At 44.5% G+C, this 25,133-nt stretch overlaps 3 protein-coding genes across 4 annotated transcripts; 2 read left to right on the forward strand and 1 right to left on the reverse strand.

Moving 5' to 3' along the window:
* The first annotated feature begins 353 nt into the window (after positions 1 to 353).
* Positions 354 to 4,799, forward strand: LOC143484105 (uncharacterized). The gene is made up of 3 exons (XM_076982625.1): positions 354 to 1,292; positions 3,330 to 3,480; positions 3,626 to 4,799. Exons 1-3 carry the CDS (start codon positions 1,131 to 1,133, stop codon positions 4,324 to 4,326), a joined length of 1,014 nt encoding a protein of 337 aa, XP_076838740.1. The 5' UTR covers positions 354 to 1,130; the 3' UTR covers positions 4,327 to 4,799.
* Positions 4,800 to 5,740: 941 nt separating this feature from the next.
* On the reverse strand, positions 5,741 to 23,781 carry ubac2 (UBA domain containing 2). Its single transcript, XM_076982624.1, has 9 exons — positions 23,600 to 23,781; positions 22,572 to 22,699; positions 22,172 to 22,291; positions 21,372 to 21,478; positions 12,740 to 12,863; positions 10,511 to 10,558; positions 9,709 to 9,966; positions 7,440 to 7,574; positions 5,741 to 7,217 (listed from the first exon to the last, which is right to left on the reverse strand). Exons 1-9 carry the CDS (start codon positions 23,628 to 23,630, stop codon positions 7,110 to 7,112), a joined length of 1,059 nt encoding a protein of 352 aa, XP_076838739.1. The 5' UTR covers positions 23,631 to 23,781; the 3' UTR covers positions 5,741 to 7,109.
* Positions 14,658 to 17,547, forward strand: gpr183b (G protein-coupled receptor 183b). 2 transcript variants are annotated; one of them, XM_076982622.1, is made up of 2 exons: positions 14,658 to 14,842; positions 15,805 to 17,547. In XM_076982622.1, the coding sequence occupies exon 2, from the start codon at positions 15,820 to 15,822 to the stop codon at positions 16,894 to 16,896; it is 1,077 nt and encodes a 358-aa protein (XP_076838737.1). In that variant the 5' UTR covers positions 14,658 to 14,842; positions 15,805 to 15,819; the 3' UTR covers positions 16,897 to 17,547. The 2 variants fall into 2 exon arrangements, with proteins under 2 accessions (XP_076838737.1, XP_076838738.1); XM_076982623.1 differs by having other exon boundaries at positions 14,664 to 14,815.
* Positions 23,782 to 25,133: the final 1,352 nt, after the last annotated feature.

Consider the following 25,133-nt stretch of genomic DNA (forward strand, 5'->3'; position numbering starts at 1 on the left):
TCGCTCTTGGCCACGCCTCTTTCCCGGCCCCCACACAGAGGGTAAAACCGGAGCAAAGAAAAGAGAGAAGCGCAAAAAAAAATTATGAACGTAAAATGCGAGACGCAAAGAAAAGCAGTGACGCGCAAACAAAAGAAAGAAACACAAAAGGGAGAAAGTATTGCAAAAAAAAGCAGCAACATAAAATGTGAAACGCAAAGAAAAGAAAGAAATGCAAAAGAGGGAAAGTATTGCAGAAACAAATTAGGAACGTAAAATGCAAAATGCTAATCTTATATTTGCGATATTATTATTTTTTCGTCACCATTAAAGACCCTAATTTGACTCCATACAGAGGTTCCATTTTCACTCCTCAACAAGAGGAGGCTGTATGTGCTCAGGTTGTTTTGAATGTGTAGAGTAAGATTCTAATTTTGCAGTTTTTTCCAGTCAGTTGTCTGTCTTTTCTGAATTTCAATTAGATTTGTTTTTGTCAACAAATTGCAGTGCGAACAATATTGCTGTACAAATTTGATTCCAGTCCAATTCCTTTCTATCCGTCTCCCACATACAGTCATGTGTAACTTTGTGTTCCATGTAAGTTTGTATGTGTTTAACATGTATTTGATATACCACAGAATGTGCAGCATTCTTGAAATCAAAAGCTTAGCTAGTTCCCATCAGAATATACAGTCTGCACTGATTGTGACTTAAAGTTGCACTGACAACATGACTAAGTATTTTGACTGCCTTGTTCATAGGCAATGGCACACAAACTTGATACTCTGATGGCACTGACAAATTGACTGATGTAAATATTTGCTTTTAGGGCAAAAACAAAGACTTTTGAGTGAAGTACGTGCTTTTGCAGGTATTTCATTGAGTTTTGCTGTTTGCACTAACTGTTTTGAAAAATGCACTAGTTGTGATGCCAATGTGAATCATGATGTGAGAAATGAACCAAATCGACTGAGAAAAACTGTCATGTGTATGTAATGTGTAACAGCATCCTGTGTCATAACTACATCTCTGTTGTTTGTAACAAACCAAACTGTGTGAAAATCGGGTAAAGAGTCGCAGAGTTGTGATTATTATAGTTATACTCCTTTCCAAAATAAGTGTACTTGGAGCGCAGGGGAGACCCATCCAATATGGCGGCCGCATGTTACGTCGGCGAAGGCGGAGTTGGACATCCAGCCCCGCCCTCTTCTCAAGCCAGAAGCCACGTCCATGTTACGTCCGAAACGCCTGTTTTTGCTCCCAGTAAACAGAACTTGCAGACCGCCGAAGCAGCTACGTCTCCTGTAATGGCGGCAAGTATAAATATACAAATGGATTATGAAGCAGGAACGCACTCAGTCATGACTGAATCAAAAATTATTAATCTGGCCTGTTTTATTGGGTTAAAATCCTACCAGCTAATGTTAACACAACTTAACGCTCAATTCAAGCAGTGAGCTAGGCATCAAGTCAGCGATTCAGTTACTGGGTTAATAGCCTGCTAACCTATATAGCTAGTTAACTATATCCTTGAAGTTAACGAGCGATTAGCTAGCTAGCTAAGCTATGTAGCCTGTTAACTGCCAAACAACGAAGTTAACTATCTACCTAGATAGCCAGTTAACTGTCTAACCATGTCGCTAGCCTACCTACTCTACAACCCCTGGCAAAAAATTATGGAATAATCGGACTCGGATGATGTTCATTCAGTTGTTTAATTTTGTAGAAAAAAAGCAGATCACATACATGACACAAAGCTAAAGTAATTTCAAATGGCAACTTTCTGGCTTTAACAAACACTATAAGTAGTCAAGAAAAAAAGTGGCAGTCAGTAACAGTTACTTTGTTAGACCAAGCACAGGGAATAAAATAGGGAATCACTCAATTCTGAGGAAAAAATATGGAATCATGAAAAACAAACACCCCAAAACACTCCAACACATGACTAGTATTTTGTTGCACGACCTCTGGCTTTTTTAACAGCTTGCAGTCTCTGAGGCATGGGCTTAATAAGTGACAAACAGTACTCTTCATCAATCTGGCTCCAACTCCGTTGCCAGATCAGCTTTGCAGGCTGGAGTCTTGTCATGGACCATTTTCTTCAACTTCCACCAAAGATTTTCAATTGGACTGAGATCCGGACTATTTGCAGGCCATGACATTGACCTTATGTGTCTTTTTTTAAGAAATGTTTTCACAGTTTTGGATCTGTGGCGAGATGCATCATCTTGAAAAATGATTTCATCATTCCCAAACATCCTTTAAATTGATGGGATAAGAAAAGTGTCCAAAATATCAACATAAACTTGTGCATTAATAAAGATGTAATGACCGCCATCTCCCCAGTGGCTTTCCCAGATATGCAGCCCTGGATCATCAATGAAGGGATCAAAGGAAATTAGCATGTTCTATTCAGGCAGTCATCTTTATAAATCTCACTGGAACGGCACCAAACAGAAGTTCCAGCATCATCACCTTTGCTAATGCAGATTCACGATTCATCACTGAATATGACTTTCATCCAATCATCCACAGTCCACGGCTGCTTTTCCTTAGCCCACTGTAACCTTGTTTTTTTCTATTCAGGTGTTAATGATGGCTTTTGTTTAGCTTTTCTGTATGTAAATCCCATTTCCTTTAGGCGGTTTCTTACAGTTGGGTCACAGACGTTGACTCCAGTTTCCCCTCATTTGTTTTGTTGTGCATTTTCTGTTTGTGAGACATGTTGTTTTAAGTTTTCTGTCTTGATGCTTTTATGTCTTCCATGGTCTACCAGTATGTTTGCCTTTAACAACCTTCCCATGTTGTTTGTATTTGTGTTTAGACACAGCTGACTGTGAAAAACTAACATCTGTAACATTTGGTAATTCTCTTTGTTTCAATGGAGACCTCTCATGTTGGAGCCGTGATTCCTGTCAGTCACTTGGTGCAAAAGTGCTCCAAGCTCTGATCACGCCTTTTTAGATGCAGACTAACGAGCAGATCTAATTTGATGCAGGTGTTACGTTTTGGGAATGAAAATTTGCAGGATGATTCCATATTTTTTTCCTCAGAATTGAGTGATTCCATATTTTTATTCCCTCTGCTTGGTCTAAAAAAAGTAACAGGTTTTTTCTAGAAAATTAAACAACTGAATGAACATCCTCCAAAGCCGGTGATTCTATCATTTTTGCCAGGGGTTTTAGCTGGTTTAAAAATGTTAGTGCTATAAATAAAGCGTCAGGGAGAGATCAGTGTTGTAATTTTTATAACTAGATAAACATTTATTATATTTTTGTTTTCCATGTGGTTAGAATTAACGCGTTTCCTAATAATAATTGTATGCTCACATTGTGTTTTATGTTTTACAGCATCCAACATATGTTCAGGCCACTTTTGACCCTTCACATTTTCGTCAGCGTGGTGTCTTTAAATGCCCCTGCTGCAATTATGACACTGATCAGCAATTTAAAATCACCCTTCATCTACAAAACCACATCAAGCAAGGAGTAGAGCATGACGGTACGGTAGAGGTCTTTTTTGGTTATAAAATATAAATGTTGAATAGACAAATGCACTCAAATCTCAGTCAATTGATGGGCTAAATGAGGTAAAGGATGTTAATATTGGTAGGATAATTCACTGTGGTGTTATTGTTGTCTTACAGGTTCCTTCATCTGTAAATGCAGCAGGAATTGCAGACCCACAGCACACTTTCATTGTCTTTATTGCAGTCAGACAATAATAAGAAAAGACCAGTTCAGAAAACATTTATCCCTGTGCAGCAGTGCAAAAAAGACAACAATAGCAGAAGCGTTTCAGTCACCCACAGCTTGCTCAGTTGCTCCTTCTGATACGTGTCCTATGCCCCCTCCTCCAGCCACTCCTGATCCGTCTGACCCAGTTGCCGTCTCCAGTTGTCCATCACTTTCTCCTAGTTCTTCTGGTCTTGCTTCCGGTGTGCTGCCACCACCACCTCCGCCAACACCGCAGCTGCCACCACCACCTCCGCCAACACCGCAGCTGCCACCACCACCTCCGCAGCTGCCACCACCATCACCGCCAACACCGCAGCTGCCACCACCATCACCGCAGCTGCCACCACCACCACCACAGCTGCCACCACCAACACCACAGCTGCCACCACCAACACCACAGCTGCCCCCACCAACACCACAGCTGCCCCCACCACCGCTGCTGCCACCACCAACACCACAGCTGCCCCCACCAACACCACAGCTGCCCCCACCAACACCACAGCTGCCACCACCACCGCTGCTGCCACCAACATCAGTCCCGCCACCAGCACCACCACTCATCGTGTTAATCATGCCACTCTTGGTCTCCACAACACTGCCACGTCACTAGAGTTGCCCAGGTGTGTCGCCATCTGCGAAAGTGGGCTGGGCTGTTTGAGTACACTAAACACCAACATTACCATTACACCCTTTCTCCATCACCAACATTACCAGTAAACAGTTAACATTACCATTTGAATTGTGTTTTACTTATTATGTTATGGTAGTGATTATGCATGAATACTGGTAGAAAGCAATTTAAAATTTATATTGTGCTATTTACAGACATTATCACATTAAACAAAAGAGTTTTTGTTTCAAGACTGTAAATACAGTACTGAGACCACCTGCTGTGTGTGTGACTAACATAGGACAATCAACAATAATTTATAATAACAGTCTAACAATAATTGACACCCGTAACATAAGTCGGAATTTGTGCGGCCCACATCTTCAGTGAAAAAAAAAACACAACGTACGGCTGAATAATGAATAACATATGTGGAACGATACACAAAGTAAACTAGGTATGTGTAAATTAAGCGCAACGACGTGCCTCCTGAACACTTTTATGAGGTATTATGCGTATTTCCAGTGCCACACAGTTCTTCTCCAATGAAGAAGTAGTGAGTTGGTGCATGAGAGCGCATTAGAGGGCGGTGGTGGATGTGGACTTCTCCTACAGGCTGCAGCAAGACAAACCTGGGAGTTAACAAGACCAACCACAAGATGGTAGCATTTAATTAACCGAATAACTGTTGCTGTTGAATACAAGGTTTTAAAATCTGCAGCAAGAGTCTACAGCCATATCAAGTAAATGTTCCATATTTTGTCAATTGTGATTTTTTCACCGAAATTTGTCCTCCGCTTTCAACCCATCTGTGCAGTTAGAGCACATACACACACACACACACACACACACACACACTAGTGATTACTAGGGGGCTGTGGATCACACGTGCCCAGAGCGGTGGGCAGCCCTAGCCCAGCGCCCGGGGAGCAGTTGGGGTTAGGTGCCTTGCGCAAGGGCACCTCAGTCATGGCTTCAGGTCTGGGAATCGAACCCACGACCCTCACATGACTGCCATAAGACCACACAGTGCCAAATCAAATACATAGTTATCTGGTCAGTCTGAAGCATCCAACCATTACACTGGTCAGTGATTTTGTTTTTTGCAAAAACAATGTATTTTTGTGTGTATTTTTTGTTTCAGTACAAAGGTGTACACACATAGGCCCACACTCTTATGTGTAGTGAGGAAAACTGGTTGCAAGGATAGTGGAGCCTGTCTATGTTGGCAGACTATTGCTGTACACTGAAGAGGGATGTTCCTGAGAGCACATACAAGCAAAACATCATCCATTCTACATTTCAGCAGTTTGTACATATTTTAAGTGTAACAGATTTATGAATAAGTAAAATATACTCAATGTAAAAACCACACATGATAAAACATTCTAAAAACATTCAACATAAATTGCTACAAGGTCCAATCTCTTTTAATTTGTGACACAAAAATAAAATAAAAATTATGTTGCCCAGTGTTAAGATATTACGATCATCTTGCAATGTTCAATGAATGAAATGACCATTTAAAATAGTATTTCACAAAGAACAGTTGCTATACAACACTGTACATTTTGGCAAGACACCTGATCCAACTTCTCATAAGTTTCTCACATTTCTGCAAAAATAATATTCAACAACCCTTCTTGAAATCCTAAATATAATCAAACGTCAAAGAAAACAAACAAACACGCGGGCTCACACACACACACACTCTTAAGAAATAATTAGAAGAAATGCAATCAATTATAAAAATTAATTGAAACGTTTTTAATGGCAACATTCATTGAAAGTTTCAAAAGTAAAATCCAAATTGAATAATCTAAATTGAAATGGTTACTCTTAGAAATGTAAATCAATAATTTTATTGTCATACATCATGTAATTTTCCTTATTATACATTTATATGTCAAAACACTTTAACCCGCTAGCTCAATCTCTGCCTCTTCTGCACACTATACACACACACACACACACACCCAAAGCATTTACACTGTACAGGTACAGAGAAGTGGATGTACATACTGCTCCCCTTCCTCCTGCTGAGTGGAACAGCCTTAGGTCAGTCACTTCTTTGCTGTAACATCTCAAAACCATGGTGCCCTTTGAACCACGGTGCAGTAATGTTACAGTTACAACAGTTTGCGGTGGCAGACATATTAGCATGTTGTTAGAGTGATGCCTCTTCTTATTAACAGCTGTTGGCCACAACTTGAGGTTAAATCATGTTACAAACGTACAACTCAGAACCAAACCACAATAAGGTCACGTAGTATACCTTTAATATTTGACATTTAATGAAAATTCAAGGCTTCGATCGTATAGCTTATGCCTTTTGCTACGTGCATTCACGGACCCAGGAGAAGCGGAATCCTTCATCAAAAAGGCCCATAGATGGAGAAAACCTCTTCAGATGGACACTCTTATCCAGGCGCGAGTCACCTTGCGTTTGAACGGTCTCGGGCTCACTGTTCAATATGCGGCGTGGGAGCATGTGAAGAACTGACGAGGCCTGAGAACGCAAAGCCCTGAGATCACGACGCACGCCACGCCTCTACACACCACAGTCACACAGATACGGCAGCCTGGCAGGGACACGGCAGCAGCCCCGACAGCTCCGCACCGGCCAATCAGAGAGCAGAGGCCCCCCCATGAGCTCCTTAAGAGTTTGGAGGCGGTCCACTCCTTATGCTCCTCCCTTCCCTACCCATCTCCCAACCTGCCCCGCCCCAAGGGAGGCCACGTAGCCCCGCCTTCCTCCACCCGACGTTCCCTCCCGTTCCGCCTTAGTGCTGCAGCAGGAAGTTCGTGGCCATGTTGATGTCGTTGTTGGACGCTCTCAGAGCTTCCTGGGCGTCTATCCTGGAGAAGCCCATCTCCATCAGTCTGGCCACCTGGAAAACAAAGAGGAAACTTTGTTTCAGGCATCAGTGACGTTGAAAAGACGGCAGAAATGCCAAACCAAGACAGCACAGTACTGACCGGATGCTCAATCTTTACAATCGTTTTGTTTATTGAAAATACTTATTTGTTGTTTTATGTAAAGATGACCTGGTAGCCCTGGCCGGCATTTTAATACCAAGATGATAAAGTAACAATTTATTATTCGAGCTCACCTGTTCCTCGACCACTGGCGTGTCCGCTGGGCGTGGCTGATGAGGTTGCTGGGGAGGGACCTGCATGTGGGGGGGGTTAGGCGTCCTGGGTCGCAGCCCAGGAAAGATTCTGTTCCAGCCGAGGAGTCCGCCTGCCTGTGGGGGCAAAACAAAGTACAGCAAATTAGCAAAAACAACAACACCACAAACAAACTCCAGAGCCAAACTACACTGACACAATTTCTCTGGTGTCAGTCACAACAAACCTTTTTCACATTTCCTTCCCCTTTTAAAACAAGGCTGAAGTCTCACCATGTCTTATAAAGGTCACAAAAGTGATCTAGTCCTCACAAGGAACCTGTGTGGTAAACAGGGCCTAAGCATGTTTTTGTCAGCACCCCCCCCCCCCCCCCCCCCCACGCACATCATGGGACTCGTCGATAGCCCATCAGTGGGTGAGTATTCAGCTGCAATTAAAACAGGGAGACACTGACCCTGGATCAGCACCTGTCTCCTGTGTGACTACTTATAAGACATTACAGACACAACTATGACATCCTCACTGCTCTGTGCCTTTACGGAACGAGCATGTGTCTCTTATCCGAACTACAGGTTCTTAAATAAATATACTTCACATTCTTATTCAAACTACGGGCTTTTAAATAAATATACTTCACCTCTTAAGCTTTTGCCTTACTTTCCATTATCATCATCACTGTTCAGACGTGGTCAGCAGTGCACAATGTGAGAGGGGGATTACTGGAATTATATCTTATTCTCAAGTAACAACTGTGAATTGTACAGTATCTACACAGCGAAAACTTTAGAAAGCCCACAAGAAATGGACACACTGCATATGGTCTGTTCAACAAATGAGGAAGAGTCACATAGGAAGTAATCAAGAAGAAAAGTCTCACATGATACGCACATAGCTGTCTGCACCTAAAAGACCGTAATCGTTTAAAGGCTTATACACCTCAGTCCTGCACAGCCTGGGGTCAGCCCTGCTCATCAGATACCTCAGATACCTCAGCCCTGTTCAGATACCTCAGCCCTGTTCAGATACCTCAGCCCTGCACAGCTGACGGACGGCGCTGCACACACATGGTCAACTCGGCCCAGGACGACCCTGATGTTAAGTGTGGAGTTAAAGCTGGCGTACAGCTACCCACGTGGACCCCGTTACAGACACGTTAGACAAGAGGGTTTTCCATCCACCCAGTTTTTGCGCATTTTGAAAATGCGCATGAAAAAAGCTGGATGGAAAAAGTCCAAAATTCGAAAAAAATCCCCAAATATCGCAAAAAGATTTTTACGCTAGGAGGAGGTGGAAAAGTTAGACTATCGCATCGCCAAAATTTGGAAAAACTGGATGGAAAAGGGTTTTTCGCATAAACGATGACGTATCATGCCTCAAGTCATGTGGTTCGCGATGTAAAGATGGCAAATGCATACAAAAACAGTTCTGGAGAGAGCAAAAATTGAATGTAACTTCTCCATGTATAGAAAAGAAAAAGAAAAAACTGTTTCAAAACCTCAACGTGCAAAAATGCGTAACTGCCAGATGGACGTAAAACCACTATTGTTTGGCGTCCTCTCACGTGATCTAAAGTTTATTCGCATAACTGTAATGAATGGAAACAAGGCTTAATTCGCATTTTTTTCTGCCGAAACTTGGAAATTGCGTATTATTTTTTCAAAAGGTTTGGATGGAAACCCAACTACAAACATCTTTGTACCCATACGCCCCCACATGTCGCACAATATACAGGTTACAACATCCTTATCAGATTTATATAAGATCACCAAATGAGTCAAATTCATCTGTATATTTATCTGTTTAGCAGCTGATGTACGTGTGTGTGTGTGTGTGTGTGTGTGTGTGTGTGTGTGTGTGTGTGTGTGTGTGTGTGTGTGTGTTCATGTGCAGGAAATGAACAGTTTCCTTTGGTTTGAAAAAAAAAGGGGGGTAGTCAGAACAATATGGGATAGTTAATAAAAACATACCAAGAAACACTCATAGTGAAAACTGTCTAATGTCTAATGAGTCTCAGAGACATCCTGGCCTGTGAAGTGAAGGCAACCATCAGCGAGGATGGTGTGAGCGGGGTGTGAAACACAGGAGAAACATCACCAGTGTCCTCCTGGCACTGACGTCCACTGTTAAGGAGGTCAACGTTGGCTGTGGCCGGGCCAGTGTTTCCTGTGTGTTCTGTTCTCACCACTCACAGGAACATCACTAGGACGAGCCCCACGTGACCATCCACGTCCGCAGGGCGCACAAACGCACCTGTGGTGGTTCGGGCGGTGCCGCGTTCCTCCTGAACTGGGCCAGCTGGGAGAGCAGGAGCTGCTGGTCCAGCATGTCCATGCGCTGCTGGCGCTGGATGTCCAGCGTGGCGCCCATGCCCAGCGGGGCCTCCGCCCTCGGCTCCGCCCCCTCCAGCACGGGCTCCAGGAGCAGGGCGCCCCCCCGCGCCGCCCAGCCCGGCACACGCAGCAGCCGCTGGACGCCCAGCGCCTCGCCGTAGTACACCACGCCCGACGCCTGCAGCCCCGCAACGGGTCAGCCGGGACGACCGGGAGAAAAAACAAAAAAAAAAAAAACAAACAAACATTAAGACATAAAAAAACAAGTTCAGACACATTCAAAAAGGTTCAAAGCTGCAGATGTAATGAAATTCTCTTTACTATAATGAAATAATGAAACTGTCTTTACAAACGGAATGTGCTCCGAAGTGCTTTACGTGGAGTAACTGGTGTGATGTGGAAATGCGAGTGACGCTGCATTGTGATGCGGGTTCGGTGTTATCTAGAGCGGAGATAGCACAGACCAGCTGTGGACAAACTCATTAGCGCAGTGCTACGTGTTTCATCTGCCGAGCTGCATAAAGGCTGATGTGGTTAGGACAGGAGCACAAGGCCCTTTGGTCTAGAAGACACTGATACCAATCTTCATGATTCTTGATACCAAAACACTATATATAATAGTAATATGTAATAAGTAATATAAGTAATAAGTAATTACTATAAGTAATAGAATATTTAATATGGGTCTGGAAGTGAGATGTAAGGTGGACATTTGTACTCACCAGTCCACTAAGAGCAACAACCCACATGTACGTGCTGGAGGTTAGCAACTAAGAGAGAGAGACAAAGGAGAGACAAGGAGAGAGAGAGAGAGAGAGAGAGAGAGAGAGAGACAAGGAGAGACAGGGAGAGAGAGAGAGAGAGAGAGAGAGAGAGAGAGACAAGGAGAGACAGGGAGAGAGAGAGAGACAGAGAGAGAGAGAGAGAGAGAGAGAGAGAGAGAGAGAGAAAGGGAGAGAGAGAGAGAGACAGGGAGAGAGAGAGAGAGAGAGAGAGAGACAGGGAGAGAGAAAAAATTGAGTTTGTTTGTTTTCCGCCCAATAGTTTGTGTGTGTGTGTGTGTGTGTGTGTGTGTGTTGGACAGTAACTGAATGGATATAGACGTGATGGACAGAGTTGCACCAGGACAACAGCACTCAGTACACCAACACAACCCTACACGGCTGCCATGGCTGGGATGCGTAGCAACACACACCAGTGCACCCTGTCGCTGTGCCACTCAGCATGTCCCACCGCAAGCTCTAATCACGCTCACACAGGATGCGCCTGCCACTAGCCCAGCAGACGTGCAATCAGCGTGAGAACATTAACCACAGGGCTGCTCACAGTGCTGGGATCAGCACAGCTCTCGACCCCGAGTCTGTACCCATCACACGTGCACACACACTCACACATACACACCCAACGCTCACTGCCACCTTTCACAAAGCCCCAGTGGGCTTCCTCCGAGCGCTGCACCCAAAAAGCTCGAGTTCAGAGTCACACGGAGGTGAATCGCTGGTTCTCAGCCGGTCTGAAGGGTCCTCCAGAAGACACGTGTTCCCAGCACACACGCTGTGCTACACACCCGTTCTTAACGGCCCGGTCGTAGTTGGCGGTGGACTGAAGCGAGAGCGTGGGGCGGCTGCCGCGTTCTGAGGGCCAGGCTAAGAAACACGGAGCTAAATTTCCACCTGTCGAGGTCACTTCCACAACGCTTTTCAAAATAAAAGTTTCAAATGGATGTGATCTACCCGACAAGGCCAATTTGGCTAATAAACGCTCCATCATTGTTAGCCTTTGTGAGTGAAGGATGTCTGTGTAAATGCCAGTATCACACAGTGTGATACACTCACTATGTGGACCATTAACACTTAGATACACAGTCAGTAATGGCCATTATATAACACACTGTCTGAGCCCCTTAAAACATACACAATGTCATATATAATACAGGGGTGGGTGTTCATATATATAATACAGGGGTGGGTTTTCATATATATAATACAGGGATGGGTGTTCATATATATAACACATGGGTGGGTGTTCATATATATAATACAGGGGTGGGTGTTCATATATATAATACAGGGGTGGGTGTTCATATATATAATACAGGGATGGGTGTTCATATATATAATACAGGGATGGGTGTTCATATATATAATACAGGGATGGGTGTTCATATATATAATACAGGGGTGGGTTTTCATATATATAATACAGGGGTGGGTTTTCATATATATAATACAGGGGTGGGTTTTCATATATATAATACTGGGGTGGGTGTTCATATATATAATACTGGGGTGGGTGTTCATATATATAATACAGGGGTGGGTGTTCATATATATAATACAGGGGTGGGTGTTCATATATATAACACATGGGTGGGTGTTCATATATAATACAGGGGTGGGTGTTCATATATATAACACATGGGTGGGTGTTCATATATAATACAGGGATGGGTGTTCATATATAATACAGGGATGGGTGTTCATATATATAACAAATGGGTGGGTGTTCATATATATAACACATGGGTGGGTGTTCATATATATAACACATGGGTGGGTGTTCATATATAATACAAGGATGGGTGTTCATATATAATACAAGGATGGGTGTTCATATATATAACACATGGGTGGGTGTTCATATATAATACAGGGGTGGGTGTTCATATATAATACAAGGATGGGTGTTCATATATATAACACATGGGTGGGTGTTCATATATAATACATGGGTGGGTGTTCATATATATAACACATGGGTGGGTGTTCATATATATAACACATGGGTGGGTGTTCATATATATAACACATGGGTGGGTGTTCATATATAATACAGGGGTGGGTGTTCATATATATAACACATGGGTGGGTGTTCATATATATAACACATGGGTGGGTGTTCATGTATAATACAGGGGTTTCCAGGGTGTTCTGATGTCAGCACCAGCTCACCTGAAGGCCCACGAGGTAGACGAGGGACTTGTTGGTGATGGAGATGCATCCCAGAAGCTGAGTCACCTGAACCCCAGGAACAGAACAGAAGAAAGGCACAAAAAGGGCAAAGACTGGACCCAGCCTGTGAGAGAGAGAGAGAGAGAGAGAGAGAGAGACAGAGAGACACACACTCAGAGAAAGAGTACAAGAGTGTTAATTGCTTAAATATAGCGATACACCAACATTGAACACTCTTAGGCTGATGCATTAATTGCCATCTTGAACTGGGGGATTCAGATATTAATAACCAATATTAATAACCAATAATGAGTGTACAGGAAAACAAAAACATCTGATGCAATAATTATTTTTCATATAAATTCATTAGAATGAATATATAATGTAATATAATTGTCGTAATGGTTGTAATTATCAGCAGAAATTCAAATATTTAACCGATAATTGTAAAGTCAAATTCACCCTTATGAGCTAATAGATCAACATAATGCATTAAACTCGACCACCACCTCCACCATCTCTTCCCCTTGGCCCACATGTTAACTGAAGTTGCAAGTTCAAATAAATGGCACAGCAACAGTTGACCCCCCCCCCACCCCCCTCTGTGTGTGTGTGTGTGTGTGTGTGTGTGTGTGTGTGTGTGTGTGTGTGTGTGTGTGTGTGTGTGGGCTGGATGCCTTCTCACCTATACGCATCTCTCAAACACACCAGGGTGAGGAAACCCTGCTCACACAGTAAAGTGTGAAAGCTCCACCAACACCTCCGCACGCTGTGAAACTGTCACTCACACGTGCCAGTTTCTAAATGACCGCAGGCACCATCCCAGCCCAACACACATCTGCCTTCCCCAACGACACCGAAAGAAGAACTTGTGGCTCGGGAGGGGTTGGTAGTGTGTGTGTGTGTGTGTGTGGGATCACAGCTGAAGTGTGAGATGGACGAGGGAGCACGAGGGAAGACAAAGGAGGACGAGAAGAAAAGCACGTTTTCCCAACCGTACAGAACAGTACAGGCCATCCAATTACGCAACTTCAAAATTGCAAAACGCAGCCAAATAAGGAAGTAAGAGAGGAATTCTGCAGTCAGTACCATTTACACAGACAGTCTGAACACTCGGCCCTCCTCCAAGGCATGTGTAAGCAAAATGAGGAAGCCCACTCAACACGGGTTATGTGCTCTCTAATATTAATCACAGACAGTCTGGCCCCTCCCCCATATGTAATGGGGGTGGGGGATGTTTGGCGCCGTGGCGATGGTTTGGCACAATGCCACAGGGCCAAAGACCAAAGGTCGCCATCAGCCATGGTGTCTATTCTTTGGCCTTATTTCTTGTAACCATGGGCCATGGTTTCACTACAGGAACCTCGTCCCATTCACACGCAAAGGGCAACACAAGGAAAGGTGTGTGCGTGTGCTCGGGCAAAAAAAAAACCAACCAATCAAAAAGAGCTCCTGGTACGTCAAGAGAGAACCACCGAGGGGAACATCGTGGTACAACACACCTGTGCCAAAAGAGCAACACCTCACAGTATTAACCACATATCCATTTAGAAAGATCCCTTCAAAGATCATCATCTGATCCACTTTTTGCGGTGGAAAAATTCATACGTCATTTGCGCCTGCACGGCTTTCCTTCACGTAGCATCAGAAATCTGATCCAGAATCAGTTTATCCCTCTATCCACAAATTCGGTCAAACAGTCAGACTTTCCTTAGGTTATAAGAGCAAGTTCGTAGTGCTTCATTTCAATACCAGTGTCAGTGTGCGTGAGGACAGGACACCACGCCTACGTCAGGCCCCGCCGCCCCTCCCCTGGGAGAGAGGATGGGGGGAACAGAAAAGAAATGGAACACAACACCCCAAAACACAAACAAAGCAAAAAAAAAAGTGAAAAAAGGAAGTGATGTAGATCTTTAACCACTCATCACCAGTGTCACACTTCTGTCTTTTGAAAGAGCTGTTTATGGGGCAAGATTAAACAGAGAGAGGAGAGAGGAGGGAGAGAGAGAGAGAGAGAGGAGAGAGAGAAAGAGAGAAGAGAGAGCTTGCGAGAGCATTCTGAAAGGATCCTACCAGGTAATCAGAGACTTCTCATCCTGTCCGGTGAGTGTTTGACTAAATGCTGCGTGCATATGGTACAACTGTGCAGACACACATTATGTAAGACCAATATCTTTAAATGTGTGATCATTTCAGAAAAAAACTGCAAAAAATGATGAAAGTAGTAAAACTCAAGCATTTAGAGATCTGAGTGATTGTAAATGTCATTCCAGTGACCAGACGTTATTACTATTAGTAATGTTCAGCTGAAAAGTAACCCAGTTTGTAAGACGAAGTCCTTATAACACACTTGCCTATTCTGATTCTAAAGTCATTCTGATTAATGAACTAAACAGGGAAGTCAAGAATTGGAGTAGACGAGCCAGACAATGGAAAACAAGCAGAAAAAAAACTAGCCAGGCAGGATCTAAGACACGAAGAACTCGGGCCGTGAGCCCCGTGTGTTTGTCCAGGGTGAGCTTACAGCGGGGTCCACACCTGCTGCCCTGACGCTCGTAAACTCCGTTACTGCGAGTCTCAGAGGTCACGCAACCGAGACTCAGTTTGAAATGGAGCGTTTTTACGAAATGTTCGAATGACGATCGCTGTGGTACGAGCGGGAAGTGTGAGGGTGTCCTGTGTGTGAACTCTGAGATCTGAAAGGGAGTGTGAGGTAGAACACAGATCTCAGATGGTCGTCACGGCGTGCCCAGGGCTCTCCCTCTCAAAAGCAGACCTTGCAAAAATGACTTTGTGATTTTGGTACGAGAGTAGCTGTAACTCATTCGTCATTTCAAACCAGAACATGGACGTGTACATGGACACCAAGGAGGAACAAAGTAAAACACAAAATCAGTAAAACCTGTTTGCTGTGTTTTACAAGTTTAGAACAGTGGTATATGTGTTCTTATTGTTCCATTTGTCATAAGTGTTAGCATTGAAAGGGCCACTTTTTAAAAACAGTAACACAATTGATCATAACAGTTATTTTAAATTTAAATATTCATAATTTCCCTCCCCCCAAGGAAACGCTGGTCAACATGTCGTCACCGTCCAGCACCAACTGCACGGACCTGTACGGTCACCGGGACACGGCCCGCGTGCTGCTGCCCCTCGCCTACGCCGTCATCTGCCCCATAGGCCTGCTGGGTAACGCGCTCGCCCTGCACGCCATCCGCTCCAACCTGGCCAAGCTCAACTCCACCACGCTGTACTCGGCCAACCTGGCCATGTCGGACCTGCTGTTCTGCCTGGTCCTGCCGCTCCGGGCCCTGTACTATGCCCGGGGCTTCGACTGGCCGCTGGGGGAGGGGCTGTGCAAGGCCACCGCCCTCTTCTTCTACATCAACATCTACGCCAGCGTCAACTTCATGACCTGCCTGGCGGTGGACCGCTTCGTGGCCGTGGTGCTGCAGCCGCGGTGGGCGTGTCTGCGCAGGCCCAGGACCGTCGGGGTGGTCTGCCTGCTGGTCTGGGTGCTGGTGCTGGTCCAGACGCTGCCCCTGCTGGCCTACGACCTCACGCGGGACGAGGGCGACGGCACGGTCACCTGCATGGAGTACGCCACGTTGGAGACGGCAGTGCCGCACCTGCCCTACTCGCTGATCGGCGCCGTGATGGTGGGCTACGGCGTCCCGCTCGTCACCATCCTGGCCTGCTACTCCACGCTGTCCCGGAAGCTGCAGCTGGCGGCCAAGGCCAACCGTCTGATGGATCGGTCGGGGCGGACGCGCAAGGCACGGGGCGTGGTGGCGGGCGTGGTGCTGGTGTTCCTCGTCTGCTTCAGCCCCTACCACGTGGACCTGCTTCAGTACATGGTGCGGAAACTCCTCCACGAGCTCGCCTGCGAGGATCTGCGCACCTTCCAGGTGTCGCTGCACGTGACCGTGTGCATCATGAACCTCAACTCCTGCCTGGACCCCTTCGTCTATTTCTTCGCCTGCAAAGGCTACAAGCAGAGAGTGCTGAAGCTGCTGAGGAGGCACGTGGGCGTGGCCATCTCCAGCACGGGACGCTCGTCACCGGACAGCTCCGCCACCCACGACCAGCTGCACCAATCCCGCGCCAAGGGCCACCCCCGCAACGAGACGCCGTTGGGCGCCGTCACGAACGGCTGAACACTGGCGCGGGACGCAGGGACCGTCAGAACCAGGCTCGGCGGGCGGAGGAAGCGCCTCTCGGGCGGCAAATCCGAGGAAGGAAAGTGGAGGAAATGTTGGGTACAAAATAGTTGTATGTCCGATTTTCCCGTAGGACATGGAGATGGAGGCAGGAGATTAAGACTGGCGACATGCTGTGCATTCCCATTGTCGGAAGGACAAACGTGATCGATATCTGTGACTGATGCGTGTGCTATCGTGACAGCCACTCATTTGCATATTGAGTCCTTTTGTGATGTACCGATGAAGGCAATACAGCCATAATAGTAATAAAAAACGTTTGCGTGTGTACTGGACATTCAGCACGTACAGCTGCGCTGTAATAGCTGGTAGTGAGCGGTGATGGTGGTGGTTGTGATCTTTTTGTACCGAGTGTGTGTTGTGTGTCAGAAAGCCAATAAATCACCAGAGCGTAGGCTGCATGTCGACTATAAATAAGCAACAAGCAGAGGTCAAATAAAGTTCCCCAAAAAACATGTGTCCTACCGTTTGCAAAAAGACTCAGAGTCAGCTGTAATAGCTGGTAGTGAGTGGTGATGGTGGTGGTTGTGATCTTTTTGTACCGAGTGTGTGTTGTGTGTCAGAAAGCCAATAAATCACAAGAGCGTAGGCTGCACATCGACTCTAAATGAGCAACAAGCAGAGGTCAAATAAAGTTCCCCCAAAAAACATGTGTCCTACCGTTTGCAAAAAAATTCAGAGTCAGCGCACTGCGTGGGAGGGTAAACAGTGAAGACGGCACACAACACAAGAGAACCGACCACAGTCGTGTCAAAGCCAGTGCCACCTTGCAAAAGCTACTGCACCATGTTTCAATACCGACAGTTACCTCAGGGGGAAATGAGGGGGTGAAAACACAACCGAACAGAGACACATCACACAGGTCACCACCATAAGTAGGCCTAATGAGTCAAATGGCAAGATAACTCAGAAATTTGGAAATTGAAGTTTTTCCTGAGTGTAACTGCATGCAGTCTGTCCTACCATAAGCTAACTTTGATGAACAGGTCTGTATTTAGCGGAAACTCAACAGAGGTTATATGGGGCGTGCGCATGAAGTCCTAAACCCTCCAGACACGTTGGTGCTCAAACGGTCTGATGGGTGAGCAGAGGCATGCGTGCACCATGACGGGACTGCTCAACTGTGGCCTCTGGTGCTTCTACACACAGACGCTGAGAAGCATTTAAGTACAACACTTCTCTGTTTTAGTTTCACAGAGAGGACAGCGGCCGAACTCTGCCCTCTAGCACAAGGAGGGGCAAGTGAAATGAACTCTGTACTCAGAAAACCTATTTATAGAATGTATCGAGAGCGACAGATAACCTTTATCAAGCAAAACAATCACCCCATGAGAAGTCGTGAGAACAACTTTGGAGTTTAATATACACTATGCTTATTGCACTGTACGAACAGCTCCCTCTAGTGCTGGAGACACACAACTATGCTCCATACCAGGGATGGGCAACTTCCATGATAAAGAGGGCCAAAATGTTTTCAGCACTATTATTGGAGGGCCACATGACCACGCACTTCAAATAATTGGATATGAAAGACACTACAGATTATTCTCAATAAGAACACATTTTAAATGAATTCAGATCTGTATGTTTATTGCACCAACATACATCTATTTTCTGCATATAAATGCATTAACATGTCCTTAATAAGCAACAAAGACAAAACATTTGCTTAATAAAAAAGTGCAAAAAGGAATTTGAACTCCTTCATATCAAAGAAGTGTAACGCGTAGCGCGCTGCGGAGCGAGGAGGCGGACACAAACGCTGAGAAGAGCGAGATTTAATAAGGGGAATTCCATAGGCGAAGTCGTTTGTACAGGTCAAAACGGGAGAGCCGTCCAAGTGGTCAACAGGACAGGCAGGAGTCGTAACAGGAGAGCCATTCACAACGGAGAAACACAACGGAGACGGAAAATACCAGAACAGCGATGACAGATAATCCACAAAACCGAACAAACCACTAATAACCAACAACGGGCGAAACACAGAGATACAAGTACACAGGACTAAACTAGACACAACTGAACACAATGACGACACGTGCGTGGCAGACAGAGGGAAACCAGGACAACAGACACACAGGGCGGGATAACCGGGCAAGCAACAACACCGACACGGGAGAGGGGGGCGTAGCCCTACGTTACAAGAACAAAAAAGTCCTGCTCTATCGTTTTTTTTTTTTCTTTTAATTATTAAATTATTATTGATCTATTTGCGGGCCGCACTGAGTGAGGACACACACACGGCCCGCGGGCCGCCAGTTGTCCATCCCTGCTCCATACACATCCAAGACGGTATGATGTAGTAAGATGGGCAGTGTTTGCTAATAATGAACAGTGCTGAGCTTTAGCCAATGCCAACAGTCCCAGATAAAGTCTGCTATCCTGTAGCATGGCAGAGACTCACACAGATAAGGAGTCACATATACGCCTTTCCTCACCATTAGGTAAAACCTTTGGGTTCAGGTTTATACAGGTGTGTTTCACCTTCTGCTCCCCTGAAGAACTCACACACTCCTGACACTCACCCAGTGGAGGCTGTAGACCAAGGAGATAGAAACACCAAGGATGTGATTAGGAAAATCAACGCACGTCACTGCGGATAAGAGCGTCTGACAAATGCCATAAATGAAGGTGTAGGAACATTTTACAAGCATGAGAATTTAAGTTCTGTAATTCTACGAGCGCAAGTTTAGTTTCATAATTTATGCTCTTTAAGACTTTCCTCAGGGTAGCACCATGAAACGACGCAGAGGATGTTTGTAAGTACAGCTACATCAACCACGCTGCTGCTAAAGACGTCGGCCTCTCTGCTCCAACCTTCACACAAATGTAGATTCTTAAGGTAATGCAAGTTTTGTTTTAACTTACAGTGAGCCCCGTCTGAGGGAGATTGACAGTCACGTTGAGCTTCTTCCATTTACTAATAATTGCTGTTTTTCTCACTCAGTTGCCCCGTAGCCCTTTTCAGCCATGTGGAGGTCTACAGTTTTGTCTCTGGTGTCTTTGTGCAGCTCTTTGGTCTTAGCCATGTTAGTAGTTGGAGTCTAAAGCTGGGCGTACACTGTGCGATTTTTGGCCCATTTTCAGCCGATTTTTCACTCGTGCGACTATTTTTGCGATCGGGCCGAGTTTCGGCTCAATCGCGTGTCGTGCATCGTATAGTTTACACAGGTAAACGAGGAGCGATTCACACCTCACGACCAACTCCCGATCAGAAATCGCAGCGTCGCAAGAATATCAAACATGTTTGAAATTCAAATCGCTCCTCGTGAGATCGCATGAGAGCGTCGGGTCGTAGAGTGTGAGTATATGAATCGTGAGCTGTGAACTTTTAAACCCTGCGATTTAGTCGTACAGTTTGAGCTGGAGCTGAGTACAGGATTTAAAATATCGCACAGTGTAAGCCCAGCTTAACTGATTGTGTGGGATGGACAGGTGTCTTTATGCAGCTAACGACCTCAAACAGGTGCTTCTAATTTAGAATAAATAGTGGAGTGGAGGTGGACTTTTTAGAGGCGGACTAAATACTTATTTGTAGCAGTAACACACAAATTAATTATTGAAATATCATACATTCTGATTTCCGGATTTTTTTTTTATTATATCCAAGACCCCTCCATGATATCTAAGTGGGAGAACTTGCAAAGTTGCAAGGTGTTCAAATACCTATTTTTCTCACTGTACATTACTGAAGATTGCCTTGTGTGACAAAATATATTTTATTTAACACATTTAATTCTTTATAAATTATTTAAGTAAAATTAGTTTATAAGCAAAGCTAGCTAGCTGGTTGTCGCAGGCAATTTTTCCTAGCTAGCTAGTAATTTGCAAGCTAAAATCCAGTTGTCTGCAGTCTGCAGCAAGTTCTTGGCACAATGACCAATAAGACAAGCTGTGAAACAGCAGGATTATTAGCATTCTAAAGTTCATTTGTCATTTACAAACCATATGCAAGCGCATCTCACTTTTTTCGACAAGCTAAAGCTCCCTTTCACGGTGCGGCTGCATCGAGTCTTATTACTGCTACTATAGAAACAGCTGTTAAGAAGGTTGATGTCGTTATCAACACCTGCACGTGCAACCCAGAGAACACTTTCTTCGGGTCTTACTTGAACCAAGACAAATAACATTCAATATGCTAATTTTTGGTGAGATTTTACTGTCGCTCCCTTCCCCGCTGAAGTAGACAGGAGTCCAGACGCAAACACTGCTGGTCTGAGAGTGGCCCACCACCTAACAACACTTAGTCAACAGCTGCTCTTGGTCAGAAACCCACCACTTCTAAAGTACTAGTGAATGATCACACAGTCTCTAATCGCACACCTACAAGGAGCCCCAGCAAAGCAGGCATTGGCGATAAAGAGGTCGGCGTGTGAGGAGGAGGAGGATGGTGAAAGACGAGAGTCACTCACAGTCCGGCCGGCAGCACGTCCACCCGCAGCTCAAACAGGAAGTGAAGCACCTCAGCCAGCAGGAAGTCCAGAAGTCCAGAGAGAACCCAGACTCCAAACAGGAAGGACTACCGTCATCAAAGAAAGAGGTCACACAAGCACCAATTAGTCACAGGAAGCATTTACATAAAAGACATAGAGAGAAGATGGTATGGAGGCAAATGAAAGAGAATATAATGGTGCTACTGGTAGTCATCTATTTATTTGTTTACAGGTAGTGACACAACTTTGTTGAATGACACAAAGGAAAAGACCAAGCAAGGAAGAGACATCTAGTGGAGAAAAATATTCTTTTACATATTTCAAGTTATACTATGATTATTTCATGTTATAAAGTTGTTAAGAACCTTAACAACACTGAAGTAAGAAAACATTTGTGGATTTTTACAAATCAGAGCAAGTGGAAAAGGAGTCCTGGTGGAAACCCTACACTGTGCAGGTCAGAGGTCAAGAGGTCAGGACTGTGCTGTGCTCACAGCAGGAATGAAGGCTCCTCTGCCAGCTCAGTCCTCTCTCACGCAATTATACTTCCAGTGCATTCACATGAGCCCAGGACTGGCACAACAACAGTACCGTACGACCCAAAGGTCCGTGGGCCAGACCCTTGGGGTCCTGTCAGCCAGTCCTCACGTAGCCGTGCCAACATTTTCCTTAATCACGTGCTGAAACGTACGGAAGGATATCGAGAGGCAGACGACGACCCGTGGGGAGTCGACAACCCTCGGGACCGAGAGACGGAGCGGCTGCGGCAAACGACTTACGGCAAACTTGCGGCTGCCGAACCTCCTCTCAAACACGCGGAAGTTGTAGACGAGCAGCGCGCTGCAAAACGCGTCCTTCACATCGAGACAAATCAGCCTCCCACAGATGAGTCTCCAGACCTGCAGGAAGACGCACGTGCACACACACGCGCACACACTCTTTAGGTCACGGCCACATGTATACATAAACAGGTGTGGGCTGTGGTATGGACATAAGTGTTTTTTGTTTACAGTAGTCTGTGTACACCATGTGATGAACATTGGACAAATGCACTTACTTTTTGGGTATCTGGGACTCACTTAATGTGCATCTCTAATAGACATTTAGCCTCAAAGCAGCTAAGAAGCAAGTAAATCACTTTCCATTGAGAGAAAAAATGGTGTAAAATCAACACCTCACCTGTTTGTGCTGTCTTACAGCCTGGAGACTGTAGACAAACAGTTTCTGGTACTGAGGCAGACCCAGGACGAGCAGCACGGGGAGGGCAGTGGTAACCAGCAGCAAGCATTTCGACAGGGGGGCTTTATCTGTGTCACACAAGTGGGGAGGACAGGTATTTGGAGGACGATTTTTGGACTAGACACCTGGGAAACATCTCTCCGCTACCGAAGTGAAAACGTTTACAAATGGTCAGAGGTGTCAATTCCAGGTTCAGAAAGTAAAAGTCCTCACCAGGATTTTGCTCAGGCTTTCTGGATTGTGTTGATTCCACTAATTTTACCTGGATTGCACTAATTTGAAAATCTAGCAAGCTTGAGCAAAATTCTGGTGATTTTACTTTCTGAACCTGGAATTGACAGCTCTGCAAATGGTACAATTAAAATGTGTACAAGGTGCAACTGGTAGAAATGTAAACACACGGGAAGACGTTGATATTTTTAGATAACGTATAGACTAATCAACAGTCCGATAACGACTGCTTTGTCAAGTAAACTGGAGACCGTATGGTTAACATTTCTCCAAGCGGACATAAAAGGCGTTTGACCACAAGTATCATTCGACTAGGCACAAAACGAAAGAACTATAACGTTAGCTAGCTCATAGAAAATGCAGTAATGTCAATATCACAATGACTTAAAGGCAGCTAGGTGAAACAAATCAAATCTTCTTACGCGTATACGAACCTAAAAAAACAGTGTGTCAATGTCAGGTGTCCCCATAAACCCCGCAGTCGTTATTAAGGTGTGATTACCGACCGTTCCAGCTAGGGTCGGCTAGCTCGCTAGCTACTTATTAAATAACCGTCTATGAAATGCCTTGTTTCCCACGGACGGACCTATAGCACCAACAGGCCCTATAGTAGCTAGCAGCGGTTCGACCGAGACTGTGCGGAATGAATGACAGTGCAGAGCCGACGACCAGCACTGTCTCCCCGCCTCATTCACGCCACAACGGTCCCCGGTGTGAAGAATGTCCGGCTTACGTACACAGTCCTCTCGACCCGGTTGTGGTGAACATTGTGCCAGCTACACGCGTGAGATATAGCAGAGGAACCAGACCGAGAGACCACGCAAAGGCACTGTATACTATAGGTACAAACTTAATAAAAGTTAAAGGGGGAAACTCGGTGTGGGAGGGAGAGGGGAAACGCTGTCGAGGATGGGAGCTGGTAAGGGACAACCTTCATCGCTACGAAATTCGCTTTCTTGAAAACAGAAAGGCAAAGGTTACTAGGCCTATGCATTATATTATTATAACAGATATACACATTACACACACACACACACACACACACACATATAATATACTATTATATATATATATTATATATATATATATATATATATATATATATATATATATATATATATATATATATATAATATTATATATATATATATATATATATATATATATATATATATATATATATATATATATATATATATATATATATATATATATATATACACATACATTCAAAGTGCTGTGTTATATTATGCATATACATATATATTAAGCTAATTGTTTCCATTTGTTAAGAGAATGAAGAAGTGACCCACTACGATCGATTACGATTATATGATTATTAATAAAAAGGAACGTCATCTTTGAAGTAGAGATAAGTACACATTTATTATTTCTATCTATTATCATGATCGATGATAGCCCATTATATTAAGCGTCGATGTAAGACACTTGTTTACTCTTTTACTCTTTCTGTTTATATAAAATTGTTACAATTATAAACTTCAGTCAATATTTATTTGTGGGATCGGCACATGGTTTGGCTATTTAAAGCAGACTCGTGGCCTACATTCAATACGGACCGCAGCGGGCAACAGATCTTCAGCCTGTATAAAAGACCAAAGGTTGCATTGTTTCTATTTAGCCACATGATGGCAGCACATTCAAGCGTCCATACCAGATGCTGATGCTATTCGGCGGGTTCATTAGTTAATCATCCATTCTACTAAATACATATATACGAAGCACGAATACAATATTTTAATTGATCATTTTTGATGTTTTAAAAAGTCGTTAATCAGCACATATCAAATCCTACAGACAGCAACTGCTCAAGGACCTAATGAGCGGCAAACCCATCAAATAGTTAAAGGCCTATAGGCCTTTGGTAAGTCGTTCTGGTTGTATATGTTATTAAATAACATCACTATACGTGTGTACACGATTCACAATAAGGCCCCTAAATTCCTAACCTGGGTTTACGAGATTAAACACACACACCACACATTGCGCCTTTGAGTTTTCATTAAAAAAAACGATCAGTGCTGTCGTCTAATTTTAATCTTACAAACAAGAGCTTTCGCTGCTGGAGAATTAATGAAAACAAGATGTCTTTCATTCGAGTTGATTTGAAAGCTCCGGCGACCAGCTGCCTCTCCACGGGAATTGCAGAAAAGCTAGAGTCAACATCAAGCTGCTACAGTGAGTAAAAAATACCTTTGTTTGTTCCCCACCACTGGCTTTGAGATAAATTAGCCTGTTTGTGTAATGGCC

The sequence above is a fragment of the Brachyhypopomus gauderio genome, chromosome 20 (genome assembly GCF_052324685.1).
Source record: "Brachyhypopomus gauderio isolate BG-103 chromosome 20, BGAUD_0.2, whole genome shotgun sequence".
NCBI classification, from domain to species: Eukaryota; Metazoa; Chordata; class Actinopteri; order Gymnotiformes; family Hypopomidae; genus Brachyhypopomus; species Brachyhypopomus gauderio.

Bases quoted from the DNA above. Each gene is read 5' to 3' on its own strand.
- ubac2 (XM_076982624.1), bottom strand. From the start codon at position 23,630: ATGTTCACCACAACCGGGTCGAGAGGACTGT. The intron at 12,864-21,371 runs GTGAGTGACTCT...TCTCTCTCACAG, and splicing joins GACGTGCTGCCGGCCGGACT to GCTGGGTCCAGTCTTTGCCC. The intron at 10,559-12,739 runs GTGAGCTGGTGC...TCTCTCTCTTAG, and splicing joins TCTACCTCGTGGGCCTTCAG to TTGCTAACCTCCAGCACGTA.
- gpr183b (XM_076982622.1), top strand. From the start codon at position 15,820: ATGTCGTCACCGTCCAGCACCAACTGCACGGACCTGTACGGTCACCGG.
- LOC143484105 (XM_076982625.1), top strand. From the start codon at position 1,131: ATGGCGGCCGCATGTTACGTCGGCGAAGGCGGAGTTGGACATCCAGCC. The intron at 1,293-3,329 runs GCAAGTATAAAT...TATGTTTTACAG, and splicing joins CTACGTCTCCTGTAATGGCG to CATCCAACATATGTTCAGGC. The intron at 3,481-3,625 runs GTACGGTAGAGG...GTTGTCTTACAG, and splicing joins GCAAGGAGTAGAGCATGACG to GTTCCTTCATCTGTAAATGC.